This window comes from Glycine soja, chromosome 13 (assembly GCF_004193775.1).
Source record: "Glycine soja cultivar W05 chromosome 13, ASM419377v2, whole genome shotgun sequence".
Taxonomy (NCBI): domain Eukaryota; kingdom Viridiplantae; phylum Streptophyta; class Magnoliopsida; order Fabales; family Fabaceae; genus Glycine; species Glycine soja.
In genome coordinates this window covers 24,225,853-24,241,586 of record NC_041014.1, presented here as the reverse complement: position 1 = coordinate 24,241,586, position 15,734 = coordinate 24,225,853, and the positions used below count along the sequence as shown (strand labels likewise).

General features: G+C 32.3%; 2 protein-coding genes across 2 annotated transcripts; one reads left to right on the top strand and one right to left on the bottom strand.

Moving 5' to 3' along the window:
- The first annotated feature begins 2,460 nt into the window (after positions 1 to 2,460).
- LOC114380772 (photosystem I reaction center subunit IV A, chloroplastic-like) lies at positions 2,461 to 4,043 on the top strand. Its single transcript, XM_028339815.1, has 3 exons — positions 2,461 to 2,851; positions 3,590 to 3,655; positions 3,776 to 4,043. Exons 1-3 carry the CDS (start codon positions 2,633 to 2,635, stop codon positions 3,878 to 3,880), a joined length of 390 nt encoding a protein of 129 aa, XP_028195616.1. The 5' UTR covers positions 2,461 to 2,632; the 3' UTR covers positions 3,881 to 4,043.
- An 8,746-nt stretch (positions 4,044 to 12,789) lies between these two features.
- LOC114380949 (protein LOW PSII ACCUMULATION 1, chloroplastic) lies at positions 12,790 to 15,389 on the bottom strand. The gene is made up of 4 exons (XM_028340089.1): positions 15,086 to 15,389; positions 13,560 to 14,123; positions 13,390 to 13,440; positions 12,790 to 13,131 (listed from the first exon to the last, which is right to left on the bottom strand). The coding sequence occupies exons 1-4, from the start codon at positions 15,310 to 15,312 to the stop codon at positions 12,993 to 12,995; spliced, it is 981 nt and encodes a 326-aa protein (XP_028195890.1). The 5' UTR covers positions 15,313 to 15,389; the 3' UTR covers positions 12,790 to 12,992.
- Positions 15,390 to 15,734: the final 345 nt, after the last annotated feature.

Below are 15,734 nucleotides of genomic sequence, written 5' to 3'. Positions count from 1 at the left end.
CCTAACACCATTTTTTGTTTAATATTGTGGCCAAAGGTCTGTGCGGTATGATGAGGCAAGCCATTGAGAAAAACATCTTCTTTAACTTCTTGGTGGGAAAGGACAAAACTCAAGTGAATCTTCTCCAATACACCGATGACACTTTTTTTTTGGTGAGACAACCTTATCAAATGTCTACACCACTAAAAGCATCTTGAGAAACTTTGAACTTATACTGGGACTTAGTGAATTTTCACAAAAGCTACTTAGGGGCTACAAGGGTTGAAGATGATTCTTTGGAGAGATTTGCTACCATTTTGAATTGTAAGATCACCAAACTACCATTTTTGTATCTCGGTATTCCTATTTGGGAAAATCCTAGAAGGGTAGAGACTTGGAAGCCAATCGTGGACAAAGTTGCAACAATGTTGAACTCTTGGAAGCATAGAACATTGTCTATGGGTGGTCAGGTGTGCTTGATAAATCTAGTAATCTCCACTCTTCCTTTAGTCTATAGGTCCTTCTTCAAGTGCCCTTTGAGTGTGGTGAAAACAATTGAGAAGCTACAAAAAAATTTCCTTTGGGGGGGACAATGGCATTGAGAGGAAGATAAATTGGGTGAGTTGGAGGAAGGTGTGTAGACCTAAAGAGTAGGGAGGCGTGGGGATCAAAAACCTTAGCTATTTCAATGAGGCTTTACCAGGCAGGTGGAGATGGAATCTCTTCAACCACGATGCCTTATGGGTAAAGATTCTAGAATCAAAGTATGAGGGGGTGAAAGGGTTTGGTGGATGGTAGTGTATCAAACACTTCATCAATTTGGTGGCAGGATTTATGTTCTATTTGTGAAGGTAGTGAGACATCTAATTGATTTGTGTCTGATTGCAAGTGGAAGTTTGGGAGTGGCGAAAAGGTGCGGTTTTGGCATGATATATGGTTGAAAAATTCACCCTTAGCCACCACATTCCCAAGGCTCTACTACTTATCATCCCGACAAAATGCGAATTTACATAGTATGAGCTCTTGGACAAATGGCCAATGGAGATGGAGCATGATTTGGAGGAGAGCTTTGTTTGCATGGGAGGAGGAAAAAGTGGCCGAGTTGTTTGGAAAACTACCGTATATAAGCCTAGACCAATGACAAGACTCTTGGATTTGGGATGGTGATTTGAATGGCCTTTATTCTGTCCAATCAACATACGGAACTTTCTTTGATGTAAGTGAGGAAGGTCTAACAAAAGATCTTTTCTCCAAAATCCGGAGTTTGAATGTCCCTTCCAAAGTGCGGTGTTTTGTATGACACTTAGTTCTAAACCGGCTCCCTTACAAGGATAGTTTGGTAGACCAACCTAATTGTATATTCTGCAATGTAGACATCGATTCTGCTGATCATGTTTTCTTTCTTTGCCCTTGTATGCAATCTATATGGTCAGAATGCTATTTATGCCTCGGTGAGTATGCTGTGCAGCCAAGATCAACAGCCTCACATTTCTTGCAACACTAGGGATCCATGACTTCAAAAAAGAGGTGGACAAGTTAGGATGGTGATTTGGTCTTCGGTGGCGTGGAATGTATGAAAAGACAATTTCATAGGAGCAAACTGATCCTAGATATCATATTTTTTGTTTGGTTCTGGCTGAAGAATCTGATGGAGGCAGAGGTTTTTTACTTTTTCACAATGACAACTCAACATTCAACAATACCTTAAAGTGCTACAGTGATCAGAGAAGATTAGGGAGAAAGAAAGCTAAATTGATGACCGGTGTTGGCATGCAAGGATCATGGCATTTATTTACGGTTAGTGAGTTGGTTGGGCTAAAATACAGAGGGTCAATTGGTGCAAAAAGTCATGTTGTAGCATATATAAATGCCTTATGATTTAATACTTTTTTGTTTGTGCCATTATGAAAATCATTGGCTCATATGCTTGAGTCTTGATCTTGGTGTGCATTAGGTGATATGATCCGATTGGGGGCGGGGGGAGGCTGCCAATACCTTTGGTGACAGTGTTTTTATGTATGTACATTTCTCTCTTTTGTAAATGGTTTTGGGTACCCAATGTGTCAAATGTTATATATTATTTTATTTTTTTTAGATAAAAAAAATGGGTCGAGTTCATGGAACCAAATTTAAAAATTAGAATCAGTACATAAATGAATTTGAATGAGTTGGATTGGACTTCATCCTAACACTAAAAAAATCTAACGTAAAATGTTTGAATCAAAATCGGATTTGTAAGTCAACTTAAAAAAGGTGAGATGTGTGAAAAATGAAAATAATTAATAAGAACTGTATTACTAAAGAGTGTCCGAATATAATTTTGCTGTCTGAATGGCCCATTTCGAATTTTTCAAGTTTGGTTGCCTAGCCGAGTGACTAACTGAGTTGACTCGGGGATTTACGAAAGGATGAGTTGTAATAACATTATCCATAGAATGGGATATGGTTCACAAGTGGCATCAGCCTAGTGGTAGACACGATTGATGCACACTTATGGGGATCAGATAATTCGCCAAACTACTAAACCCATTTTTTATTCAAAGCCTCTGAGTGCTTGTGACGCTCTTGTCCTTTTGCCACGCTTAAGATCACCCAAGAGAGAACCTAAGACACACAACACAACACACAGAGAGAGTTTGAGGAAGAAATCATCATGGCTTCAGCAGCATCTGGGTTTGTGCTGTCTCTTAATGTTGCAGCTTCCACCACAAACTCAAGGGTGGTCTTGTTCAACACAAAGAACAACGCTTCTAGGCTTCTTGTGAGGGCTTCAGACGAGCCTGCAGCGGCGGCACCCGCAACCACCACCCCTCCAGCTGAAGCTGAAGCAAAGCCAAAACCACCACCTATTGGCCCCAAGAGAGGTGCTAAGGTGAGTTACTTCAAAACTCAACTTTTTAGAAGTGGTTGTTGCTCATGTTGTGCAGAATAATTCACTTTTATCCCATGAACATGATCCTTAATAGTTGTTGCTTGTCTGAGAATATACTAGGCTAGCTCCCTATTAGAATTGGTATGAGAAAATGTCTAGTTATAAACATGTCCTCTTATTTTCCTATTCTTTTGTGTCATCAAAGATTTATATAGTAAATAGTGAAATTGGATTTTCTCAAACTAAACACTAAAACTTTTTTTCAAACTATAAACAATTGTTTTAGCTTGACTAGTGATCTGAAGTTTGAGTCCTGGGTATAAGTAGCTGCGTTATTGATTTCTGGTTCAAATTTAAGCTTAAGAGGGAGAATTCAGAATAGAGGAGTGAGTTATACTAACATACTTCTTCTAACACTCTTTCTATTACTTGTTAGTTAAAAATGAATAGAAATTACAAAATCTTATGTCAAACTTATTGAATAATAAGTGAGACCTGTACAATTTTTATGATTTTTAATGAATTTCAGCATAAAAGAAGAATATATTCAAGATCATATGCTAGAAAGTCTGTTGTTAGCATTTCTCTATAGAATGTGTAAGAACAAAGGACAGTGATGAAACTTGTCTGTTTCATTCATTTGAGACTGTGTTAGTAAATAGTTTGTAAGTTGAAATTTGTATTGAACTAGCTGTTTATCAACAGGGTTAGTTTCTAATTTTTCTTTGCAATCAACAGGTGAAGATTCTTAGGAAGGAATCCTACTGGTACAAAGGCACTGGTTCAGTGGTTGCTGTTGATCAGGTCAGTGCCCCTAAACTCACTTTTAGGCAATAATAGTATAATACTCTCTCAATTTTCTACCATCCCATGCATTATGCAAAGTCAATTCCTGTTTTATCGTGGTTTGTGTTTGTTGTGCAGGACCCCAACACTCGCTACCCTGTTGTGGTTCGATTCAACAAAGTCAACTATGCCAATGTATCAACAAACAACTATGCTTTGGATGAGATCGTGGAAGTGGAATGAGTCCAATTTATTTGTAATTTTGATTCTGGTCATGCTATCGCAGTTACTAGCCTAAGTTTTTTTCATGCGACAAAAAAAAAAAAGAATCTGTATCATATTCTCTCTGATATCTATCCCCTTGATTTCTATTCTCTATGAACTACATTCTTTCTCCAGTTGCTCATTATCTTTACCCCGCATCTCATTTTTTTGAAATCAGTAATTGGGCGTGTTAGAGCATCATATGGCCATTACAACTATTGAAATAGTCCTAAAAGTAAAAGTGAAATAATCATACGTTTGGTCCTGAGGTTGATCTGACTTTAACCGATTTAATTAGGTTGTTCTACCTATTTTTGTATCCTCTTGATGTAAAATTGAATTTAAGCGTTTGTGGAAGCATGGAAGGACTGGAACCCCAAATGATAGTGGCCAAGAGAAACACAATCCACAAACATATATGATGTCATGACATAATAAAGAAATATGATAACCAATTAACATAAATCAAGGTCAATTAAACTTTTTGGAACCGCTTACATTTAACAATAATTCAAATAAGCAAATGAAGGATAACTTAATTTTGATATGGCGCAACCAAGCTTTGAATATAATCATTCGACCAAAGGACAATTTTGCCGTTGATGTACATAATAAATTTATTGTCAGCTCTGCGGATTGTGCAGCTTGCCAAAACATGACATCTTCATTTTCAGACATGCACAGAATCACATGATAGGTTAGGTTGGAAAGCGCGGATAGCCAAGATCTTGAAGATGGTCAAGACTTACTTTCAACAATTGAATCCAAGAATTATCAACTCCAAGCTCCCTCACTAGCCAAACAACAAAATGGGTTTTCCTGCGATGGTTAAAAAGACGCCAACACCCCTTCAAAACCTTAAGAGAAGGCTGGTCAGAAGGGACTTCAATGAGACTGTTTGGCGTCGACAAATACTTGTGTTTCTCTTTCTTTAAATCGTATGAAAATATTACCAAATCATTGATACTAACAACAGTTTTCCATTGATATTCAAAACCCGACTCAAGCGTATCCATGCTGACTGGAAAAAGCCGAGCAAGTTAAAATATTTTCGACACTTTCATCTTTCATCAGACATGAACCTTGTGGCAGGGTTCCAAAATGTGAACGAGAATTCTTCAAATTTGAAAGTTTCTAAAAGGCAAACCAATCCATTATAAACATCCAAGAGATAGCTGTTGTGGTTGAATAGGCGAGAACCAAGAGTGGATGATGGGTTCTCGAGTAGTCCTTGTATAGAGCATGCTTTGTCTTTGTCTGATGTTTTGGTCTTCGAAAGTTACTAGGATGTGGGTGTTTTTCGAGGACCTTTGAAGATGCAGTTTAACGAATGTAGGATTGAAGACGAGAGAGCACCACCACTTGGAAACACACCTGAATCGCATGCGAGTCTTCACCGGAACCCACGACAGAGTTTCCAGGAGTAACTCCTGTGTGAAAAGAAGAAGACATTTTTGTGAATACTATTGATGTAAGAACAGAAGAGGCTATATATATATATATAGATATGGGATCACACAAATAACTATGGGATAACAATTTCCTTTGATTTTTTTTTCTTTTTTCTGAATGGACAGAGTTTCCATTGATATTCAAAATCACTTCTATTTTAGTCACCGATAAGTTTTACAATTTTTTTAAGAGATATTTAGAATAAAATAAAAATATAATAGAATAATTATCTTATTTTATTAAAATCAGTTATTCAGTATACTCACAGGATTGGATTATCTTATTCTATTCCTATTAATTTAGTGAAAATTTTGCCTTGAGAGAAAAGTTAGGTTCAAAGTTTATTTTATAATACTAAAATTTATAATAAATAAATACTTTTAAAGAAGCTATAAAAAGATTAACTTTATCTTTATAAAGAAATTATATCAATAAAAAATCACTTTAAATATCAAATTATAAATATAATATAATAATTATTTAAGTTGTAATTTGATCACTCCTCTCTTTCTCTCTCTATATATAATTTGAAATTTGGTAACAATGTAATTGTTCAATAAAATCAAATATAAAAACAAATATCTGTTGATTAAATTAAAATTAACGTTAATTTTAAAATTGGTTATTTGGTAACCATGGAATTGAATAAAATATAAATGCAAATTGTATCTAAAATTCTTCAATAAATATAGAATAACCCATTAAATTAAAATCGTGATATGAAATAAATAAAAAACTACTTTAATATATATCTAAAATTAATTATTGAGTATTGTAATAACAATGAGGTCATGTATAACATTCTGGTGCTAATGAAATGAGTATTGTATATGATCATGTCTCCTTTTGCATAGTTAGTTTCTTTTTATGAGTTACATAAAATATTTAGAAATACAACTACAAAATTATTAATGAAAAATGGCGGCGTAAATTTGTAAATTATCTAATCTTTAAGTGCTCACCTTAATGTTAATCTACGATTTTTCTTGTACATTTAATTGGTTCGGTGCATCTTTAGCATATCCAATTCTTTTCCAACATTGGTAAAATATATTATCACCTTTGTTTTTTGTTTTTGAAGGAAACAACAGTTAAAATTATTCATTGCTAATCAAAGATTGACTACAAGCATTAAACATTGATACTTTAGCTAGAGTGTGAGTTGTTTGCTTCTCTCATAAAATTCACCCTAGAGTTTGTAACATTAAGAAGAATGTTACCTTTGTTTTTTATATCATATATTGCTTTGAATTTTACCACAACTCCATTGAGCTGCTGCAGATCCTTGATCTAACATTCTTGGTGCACACTAGTCCTCAGTCGACTAGGTCCCTTCAGCTGAAGCATAAGCTTGTTTTCCCTTTATGAATCCACGTGTGTCTCATGTATTTCTGGATTTAAGCCTAGAAGATGAATTGATATTTATTGATTTTTCCTAATTATAAACATTTATTTTAACATATTTTATAGTCAAAATCAGGGCAGACCTTCCATTGTTGAAGTGATTTTCCACTTCTGTTCCTTCCATGTAGGGACGGATCCAGAATTTGTGTTCAATTGTGCTATACACACATGTTCTTCTTTGTTATCTTTTTTTCCCTCTTTTAAAAAAATGAAAATAGTTTCCTTCTTAGGCTCGTTTCAACTTAAAAGAAATATATGAATATAAAATTTATAGAAATTGATACGATGCAACAAATTTCAATTAAATTTAGTGAAAATAAAATTTTATCACAATTAAAACATATTATCCCAAAAATTTCAAAAAAGAGCAAGTACCTGTAGGATTTTAAGTGGGAACCTAATCCTACCGATATCAATAATATTTTAATTAATATTTACGAAAGAAAGTTAATAACTAATAAGTTAATAAGTAAAAATGATAAAAAAATAGACAAAATTATAAATTTGATCCCCCCATTTTATCTTTAATTTCGGATTTTGTCTTCCGATAAATTAATTCACAAATTTTGTCCTCGTATTTATTAAAATCACATAATGTTGATTCTCTAAGTTACAATTGAACGTTGACCGTTAGCAACATGGGATTGGGAGGCGCTGGAGTCCAATTGTGGTGAGGAAGGATAACCATTTTGCCCTTGAAACGGTTAAAATTAACGATGATATTTGAGAAAGAATGAATAGTATTTGTTTTAGAGAAAAAAAAATACATAAAAAGAGGCATATCAGAATTGAAGTGGAGTCTTCCTAAGAAAAGCTCACTATAGTAGGTTTTAAGGCGTTCACATGTGTTAGTCAATATTACTGGAGACTAATATTATTTGATTTTAATAAATAAGTAGACAAAATTTGTAAATTAATTTATTGGGGGACAAAATCTAAAATTGGAGACAAAATAAAGGACCAAATTTACAATTTTGACAAAAAAAATATTGAATACTCCCAATAAAGAAATGCAGGATGCAAAAGTTACAAAACAAGATAAAGAAGAAGAAGAAATAAAAACATACAGGATACAAATGCTAATGAATTAATAACTAGACAATAGAATAAAATAGAAAATACTGGATGCAAAAGCCTTGAATAAAGTAAAGAAAACTCTCATGTGAAAATCCCCTCCCCCGCAAAAAAAGAGAAAACTCTATTTAATGGAAAAACCCACAAAAAGAAACCTAAAAAGTAAAACATGTATAGGATGAAAAAATGACAGAGTAAAGAAAACTCATATAGCAAAGGGAGGGGGCCAAGAGATAATTATATTATACACATAATATATAAAGATTCTAAAAACCTTGGTGTGGTCATGGCCACCGTAGACCACCCCATTCCCTCCGGCTCCGCCACTGCTTCCACGTGGCAAAACTGAGACCAAAGCATTAGCTTGATTCTTCTACCGGCACTGTCCTCCAAAGTGACGGTTCTTATTTTAGGGACGAATGAAGGGGTCTGAGCCTCACCATTTCTTGATGCTTTTCTCATGTACATAATTTTTTTTTTTAAGTTTATTAAAGTAAAATTGTGAAAAATTAATTATATATGTTATAATTATAATAATTACAGTTAGTTAGTATAAAATTATGTAAAATTAATTATATTTGTTATTATTACTATAATGATTAAGTTGATAACTAAAATAAAATTGTGTAAAACTAATTATGTATTTGTTGTTTTTATGATAATGGTTAAAGTTATTATCATTTAAATTAAAAATTAATTCCAATTTTATGTATAAAAATAGTATATATGTTTTAAAAAAATTAATATTTATTAAAAGTTAGATATTTAAATAATAAAGGAAAAAAAGTTAGTTCCACTTTAATAGGTTTGTGGATTTGTTGTCCCTGTCAACCATCAAGTGAGTGTTACCTTCCTAGAAAACACCAATTAATATAATTTACATGATTAAACTTATTGTATGAATAAATTTGGATTCATTTAATTTACATGATCAAATTTATTGTATGAATTTCTAGTGGATTAATCTATTTTAATCAATCTCTCTCTGAGTTTATTATTTGCCTTGAATTAATTCGGATTAAATTAGGGAAAACATCATTTTTAATTGGATCAATTATTAATTGCAAATTTAAGAGGTGTTAACAATTGAATTTTTTAGGAATTTTATTAGAATTAGAATTGGGGAAAAGGAGTACATGTGAAGTCACAATCCTAAACTGCTTCATAATACTGGTTTTCACATTAAATTTTCTACTTTGACACTTATTTTCTTAACAGAACTTGAACAAACTTTCTTCAAAATTGATTCAAACTTTTAATACAATGTTACTATTATGTAGTGTAGGGTAGGGTACAATTGTCTTTGTGCAAACACTATTCCAAGGCATAAAAAGTATGTAGGAAGAGAGTTTCTCTTGGGATGAAAGAATAATTCTTTGGAAGAAGAAATGGGTGTAGTCTCTGTAATTATCTGAAGACTAAAAACAACTGAAATTTCTCACAATTGGCTAAATAGGGGTGGACCCATATCCACTTGAAGAACAATTCTTAGGAAGAAGGAGCGGGGTGTAGTCTCTGCAATGATTAAAAGACTGAAACCTTTAGAAACAACTGCAAGTTCTAACATTTGGCTAAATAGGGGTGGGCCTACTGGTGAACCTACATGTTAATTACTCTGCACCCCCTTACTTTGTGAAAAACATTATGATATTTTTTGTGTTGTCAATTTCCCCCCTCTAATTTTATTATTTAGCCGTTGTCTTTAATTTTTTAATTGTCATCAACTTTTACCTTTTATAGACTAGTTTCTTTAGTAATTTTTCTTCTTCTTTTTATACTTATTTGGTTAGACATTTCATTCTGTTTTAGAAGATAAAATATATTTTTGATTTTTCTAAAATTTTTTAAGTTTGTTTTTAGTTTCTCTAAATTTTTTGTCCATTTTTATCTTCTAATTTTGAATTAGATCACTTTTGTTTCTTAAAATGGTTTAAATAACACTTTATATAAAGTATTTTGAGAACCAAAAGTGGTATGTTTCAAATGAGAAATGAAAGACTGACAAAAATATATTAAACTTTAAAAGTTTTAAAGAGATAAAATATATTTTATCTTATTAATTTTTTAAAATAATTTGCTCCCCTTCAGATCCTGAATTCAGCCACTAGGGACTCATATCCAATCTAATTTGGTAATGATATATGCTTCGAATACGATTGTGAAAGTTGACTTTGTTTTAGTGTGGTGTGACAAATGTTTTCTTGACATTCTTTTAGGTTTCTTAATATATATATATATATATATATATATATATATATATATATATATATATATATATATATATATATATATGATGTTGATCCTATCAAAATTACGATTGGCTCCTACACTCCCTATAAAAACCATTTTACCTCTCTATTCAAACATCCCACTCCTCCTTATTTCCCCATTTTCTTACCAGTGCCTCCTTTTTCTCACCACTGTGTTAGATACACAACCAAAATATGATTTCACTCGGCATCTCAATAAATAGCACAATAAACTCGTATTTTTATTGTGTTTTAAGATTTTTTATTAATTATAAATGTAAGTTATTTTTTTAAAAAAAGTAATCAAATTAATTGTGATATAATTCATCATTTTTAATAGTATTTAATATCTTTTTTAATTAAAATTAAATTAATTGGATACAAGTTATCATTTATAAAAATAATGAAATTAATTATTATAAGAATTAACTTTATTAACAATAATCAAATCAATTCATGATATTAATTTGATTACAATTAAGAAGATTAATTTATGTCACCATCAATTTAAAATTAACTAAAAAAGTAATTCATGTAACAATTAATTTGATTGATTATTGTTTAAAACAATTAATTTGATTGATTATTGTTTAAAAAGGTAATGTGTGTCATCATTCATATAATTTGTATCAAAACTAATTTAAGTAAAAAAGCTAACTTATTTCTACAATTAGTTTTGGGTAAAATATGTTTGTATCCCTGTAAAATTTGAAAAATATTAATTTGGTTCTCATAAAACTTTTCGTATTAGTTTGATCCTGTAAAAATTAAACATATTTTTTTTTATTATCCTGAATGGTAACTTAGTTAGACTTTAGACTATAATCTAAAGTGACCAATAAACTTACATGTGTATTTTGATTACAAACGAATAAAATAGTTTGTGGTGGTTAAAACCTCCCAAAATGAATTAAACATTTTTGTACGGCTAAAACCTTTCCAAAATTGTAATTTTTCGTCACTTCTTGGGCAATTTTCTTACACTTTTTGATGAGATTAGGGGAAAATATGAAACAATAATGGGTTCTGATGTCTTCTACTTGAAAAGGTAGAGAGAAAATAATTAAGTTTGTTAATCACGTAAGAGAATCATTTAACGGAATTACCATTGAGAACCATAAAAAAAATATATTTTATTTTTATAGGCATCAAATTAATATGAAAAATTTATGAGAACCAAATTAACACTTTTCAAATTTTACAGGGACCCCAAACATATTTTACCCATTAGTTTTTCATGAAAAAACATCTAACGAAAACACGTTTCCGTTGAATAAAAAGGGTGCAAAAAATTTATACATGATAATGCATACAAAATCTGAAACGAAAACATATTTTTGTTGCGTAATTTTGTTCACAACTCCTGTACTACAACGAAAATACGTTTCCATTATGAATTTTGTACACCATTATATAATAAAATCATGATTCCGTAGGAAAAATATTTTGGAAATAAAACAGCTGTGTGCCCCTTAGGGGGGCCAATAGATGAGAGTGAGGCCAATAACAATTATCTTACTTTATTTATAGGAATGAGTGGGTCTTTTGAAGGCATGGTGCTGGGTCTTAATATTAATTTGGATTCTTTCTATTTACACTTTTTTTTCTAAGTACACCTGATAGTCCCTTTCTACGCCTTAGTTACCAATTATATATATATTTTTCAAGAAGTGCACCCCCTTTTTCTTTTCAAAAATGTATTTCTGGAATTAAATATACCTATTCTGGAAATGTACCTCTGGAACTATAATTCATAGTTCTAGGGATATACTTCCAAAATAGGTATATATTTTTCAATAAAATATCACTAATAAATTAGAATGGTTAACGAGAAATAAAAAAAAAAGATGATAAACACTTATCTTGTAGTCATGTTTGTTAGTCTTGTTTTCATTCTATCATTAATATTCTTTAAATCTTATTGCTTTCATCTAATTTTTATTATTCTTTAAATCCTAATTTTAAATTATCTTCATCATATATCATTATATAATATTACGTTTTCATCATTATTATATAATATTTTATATTTTCTTTCATGTAACATTGTGTTTCAACGTACATTCCATCACCAATTCGTAGCTAAAATAGCTAAATGATATCTTGGAAAGAAATGGTGATATAGATGTATCATTTGAACTATGCGAATTCTTTTTAAGTACAATTAACATGACTTCACCGTGTTCTTCAAGTCGCATCAAGCTAAGTGCTAACATAATGCTTAACAATTCATGCCTTTTGGTGTATTAGGTATATATAACACTCATAATCATTACACAACTTGTCACTTACTACAATCATACAAAAGCTAATATTACTAAATGACAATCGTCAAGAAGGGATCAATACAGATTCTAATGCAAAAGAATCAGTTATCTTTAAAAAATGGAAAATATAAGGACAAATTACACTTGCACCTCCTTGAAGTTTAACAAAATTTCACTTTCCTTTCCTTTTTAATCCTACACAATTACATAAACTTCCTTTAATTTATATAACAACATAATCCTTTCCAATAACACGGACTTCCCTTGATTTCTTACAGTTTTATAGATCTTGGAAGTTGGAAGGTCAAAGTAAGGTAAAAGGATATCAAGTGTAATAATTTAATTAAACCTTAAGGCTTGTGAGCGTAATTTGCCCAAAATATAAATAGTCCTCATTTGACCTAGAGCCACTAAAGCATATCTAAACATGTTAGCAAGAAGATCAAAGCAAAAATAAAATAAAATAAATAATAAATAATAAATACAATTAAAATCAAATCATAAAAGTTTAATGGAATCTCCACTATTAGAAACAAAACCAGAAAGAGAATATGAAGAAAACGGGCTGAAGAACTTTTTGTTTTGTGGGGGAGGGGGTAAGTATGAGAGTTCAACCTTCAGAAGTAGAAAAAAACACTTGCTCTTCTAAACTCTACCATCAAAGCCATCTAGTAGGCCAGTCCACATTCCCTTTACCTGTGGTAATTGTGCAACCAAAGCATTCCAAGGAGGATAACCAACACCACTGCCACGAACACGACCATCCAAGCGTAGGGATAGGTACCTGTACAAAGAGAGTAAAATGTCTAAGTTCTTGTGCAGTGTTCACTGTAACACATGCATCCCAAACTAAAAATGGCTTTTCATTAGAGTATCTATCCTACCTTTACCATATAATATGACTTACAATTTCACTGCAAAACTATAACCTCATATGACTGTAAAACTTTTCATTTAAAGGAACAGATGTGCATGATCTTTAGCTGAAAAGTTAGACATCTCCACATATATACTTGTCAGCACCAACATGGATAGCACTTACACTGGAGAATCAGAAGGTACACCAGCTAACTTCTTTTGCTCATCTAACCACCTATTGAAAATACAGGAACAGTTTTTCAAAAAATCAGAAAAAATAAATAAATTCAATTGCATATTGAAAAATTAATATGAATGAAGATGTTAAGCTTTTTATAATCCTCATAGACATACTCAGACCACTCATTGATGTAAACTGGAGCCAGTTGCCAGAGTCTCTTCCTTCTAGTGGCAAGTTCCTCAGTCTCCTCAAACTCCAAAGCAGGTGAATTTCCATCTGTTACAAAGGGCACAACAAGCACCCCTCTATCCAAAAGACTATCGGTGAAAGGCTCACTGCGCTTAAAAGACTCGGTTACAAAGGATGCAGGGCCAGCACAGATGACAAGTCGAGCAATCCCTCTCAATGAGTTCACAGGAATGATCTTCTTCTCATCCACACGGAGCTTAAGATTTGATAAGCTTTCCTCTCTTGATAGGCGAGCCACTTGTGCATTCTTTGCTTTGTTCTCTCTGAAATACAAGAAAGCAAATAAAGACACTGCTGCAAGGTCGATGCCAAGGCCCTTCAGAATCTCAGGGACTTCAGATGCTCTTGATGAGTTAGCCAGTGCACCAATTAGTTGTGTGGTTGCTATGAATCCCCCAAGAGCACCACTTGCAACAAAAGCAATATAAAAGAACATCCTAACTGAACGAAAGGGAGAGAGAACCTCGCTCCTTATCTTGGCTGTAGAGCTGAAGAACAAATATGATTAATGATTGATGAAGCATCACTGGCTAATAGAACCTGATGAAACAAGCATTGCATAAAGAGGAGAAACCATAAGAAAAGAAGAAAGTTGAGTGAACTCTGCATTCATTTGAGAGGTTTGCCCAAACAAATTAACCATGCAACATTGCTGACAAAAAGATCTTCTAAATGATGCTTCAGATTATAATGATTATTTTACCTTTCATCGTGGAATGTTCCTCATAAACACTCCATATAAAACCTAATTCCAATGCAAACCATACTCATTTGATCCTATTCTTTTCTTTTTCAGGCTTCGTGTCACACTGTCATGAAAACTGAAAAGGGGTACCAGGAATTCCAAATATATGATCAACATGTGAAATTATGAACTTAAAACTAAAATTACATGTTTGTTTGTGGCCATTCAATGCCACTCTCGGCATCAATTCTAATGAGTAATGATCAATTGATAGCTACATTTTCCTCTTATGCTAATGCTACCTGTACTATGCATATGTACGTATGTATGATCATGTCATGCATCTCAACTCTACATCCTGATTACAATTAAATTAGAAATAGAATATACTTTAATATAACAAACACCATTCGGAAGAGGGTTACATTATTTCTACAACACATTTCTATAATACTTTCTGCAACATTATTTTACTTCTGTTCTTTCTTTCTAACATACCAACAACCTCATCACACACTTCTCTCTTTTTTCTTCCTATCTTCTTTGTTGATAAAAAAAAAAACTTATATAAACACAATTTATCTTCCGGAAAACACTCCAAAGTGTCAATCAAAGAACAGTTAACTATTGAAAAAATGAAACTATTTTTTTTTTTACAAAAATTAAGAAATTGTTCCCAATTGGTTGCTTGTTCCATGAGAGAGAGAGAGAGAGAGAGAGAGAGAGAGAGAGAGAGAGAGAGAGAGAGAGAGAGAGAGAGGGTACCTAATTTCAGAAGAAGAGGATGGTTTATTAGCAGCAGAACAGACAATAGTGGCAAAGGAAGAAGCCCTTTGGTGTGAATAAGAAAGATTAGTGTGTCCATAGCTGAAGACACTTTGACCAGAGAACACAACATTAGTAGTACGATGATTGGCGATGAGGGGTGGTGTGGTGAGAGTGAGACACAAAGTGTTGGAGTTAGGAGTCACTAAACCGAACGTTATAGCCATGGTTCGGTTCCTAACTAAGTGAAGAATGATTTTGCCATGTGAAGGTCTGCAACTGAACTCAACTAAATTCTGAGGCCATTCATCTCCTTATTTGGATGATTCTCGTATTGCCACGCTTACCCCTACCCGCAACCCATTATTAATTTATTATTATTATTTTCGAAAAATGTTAAATATATTTTTGTCTCTCACTTTTTTTTTCTCCTTTGGAGTTAATTTTTTTTTCTATATCAATTTTGAAATACACTCTTTTCAATCCATGCGATTAGAAATAGTCACAATGTATTATGTATGCACTCAAACAGCCAAAAATCAATCACAATTCAGAAAAAAAACAAAAAAGAAACATTTTTCTTGAGATTGAGAGACTAAAAAAGACATTCAAATGTAGGGGATAAAAAATAAAGTAACCTAAATGTGAA

What these genes read in the sequence shown, in the direction of transcription:
- LOC114380772 (XM_028339815.1), top strand. Translation starts at nt 2,633, where the DNA reads ATGGCTTCAGCAGCATCTGGGTTTGTGCTGTCTCTTAATGTTGCAGCT. An exon ending in GCCCCAAGAGAGGTGCTAAG is followed by an intron (nt 2,852 to 3,589) that starts GTGAGTTACTTC and finishes TGCAATCAACAG; the next exon opens with GTGAAGATTCTTAGGAAGGA. An exon ending in CAGTGGTTGCTGTTGATCAG is followed by an intron (nt 3,656 to 3,775) that starts GTCAGTGCCCCT and finishes TTTGTTGTGCAG; the next exon opens with GACCCCAACACTCGCTACCC.
- LOC114380949 (XM_028340089.1), bottom strand. Translation starts at nt 15,312, where the DNA reads ATGGCTATAACGTTCGGTTTAGTGACTCCTAACTCCAACACTTTGTGT. An exon ending in TACATCAATGAGTGGTCTGA is followed by an intron (nt 13,441 to 13,559) that starts GTATGTCTATGA and finishes TATTTTCAATAG; the next exon opens with GTGGTTAGATGAGCAAAAGA. An exon ending in GTACCTTCTGATTCTCCAGT is followed by an intron (nt 13,132 to 13,389) that starts GTAAGTGCTATC and finishes CTCTTTGTACAG; the next exon opens with GTACCTATCCCTACGCTTGG.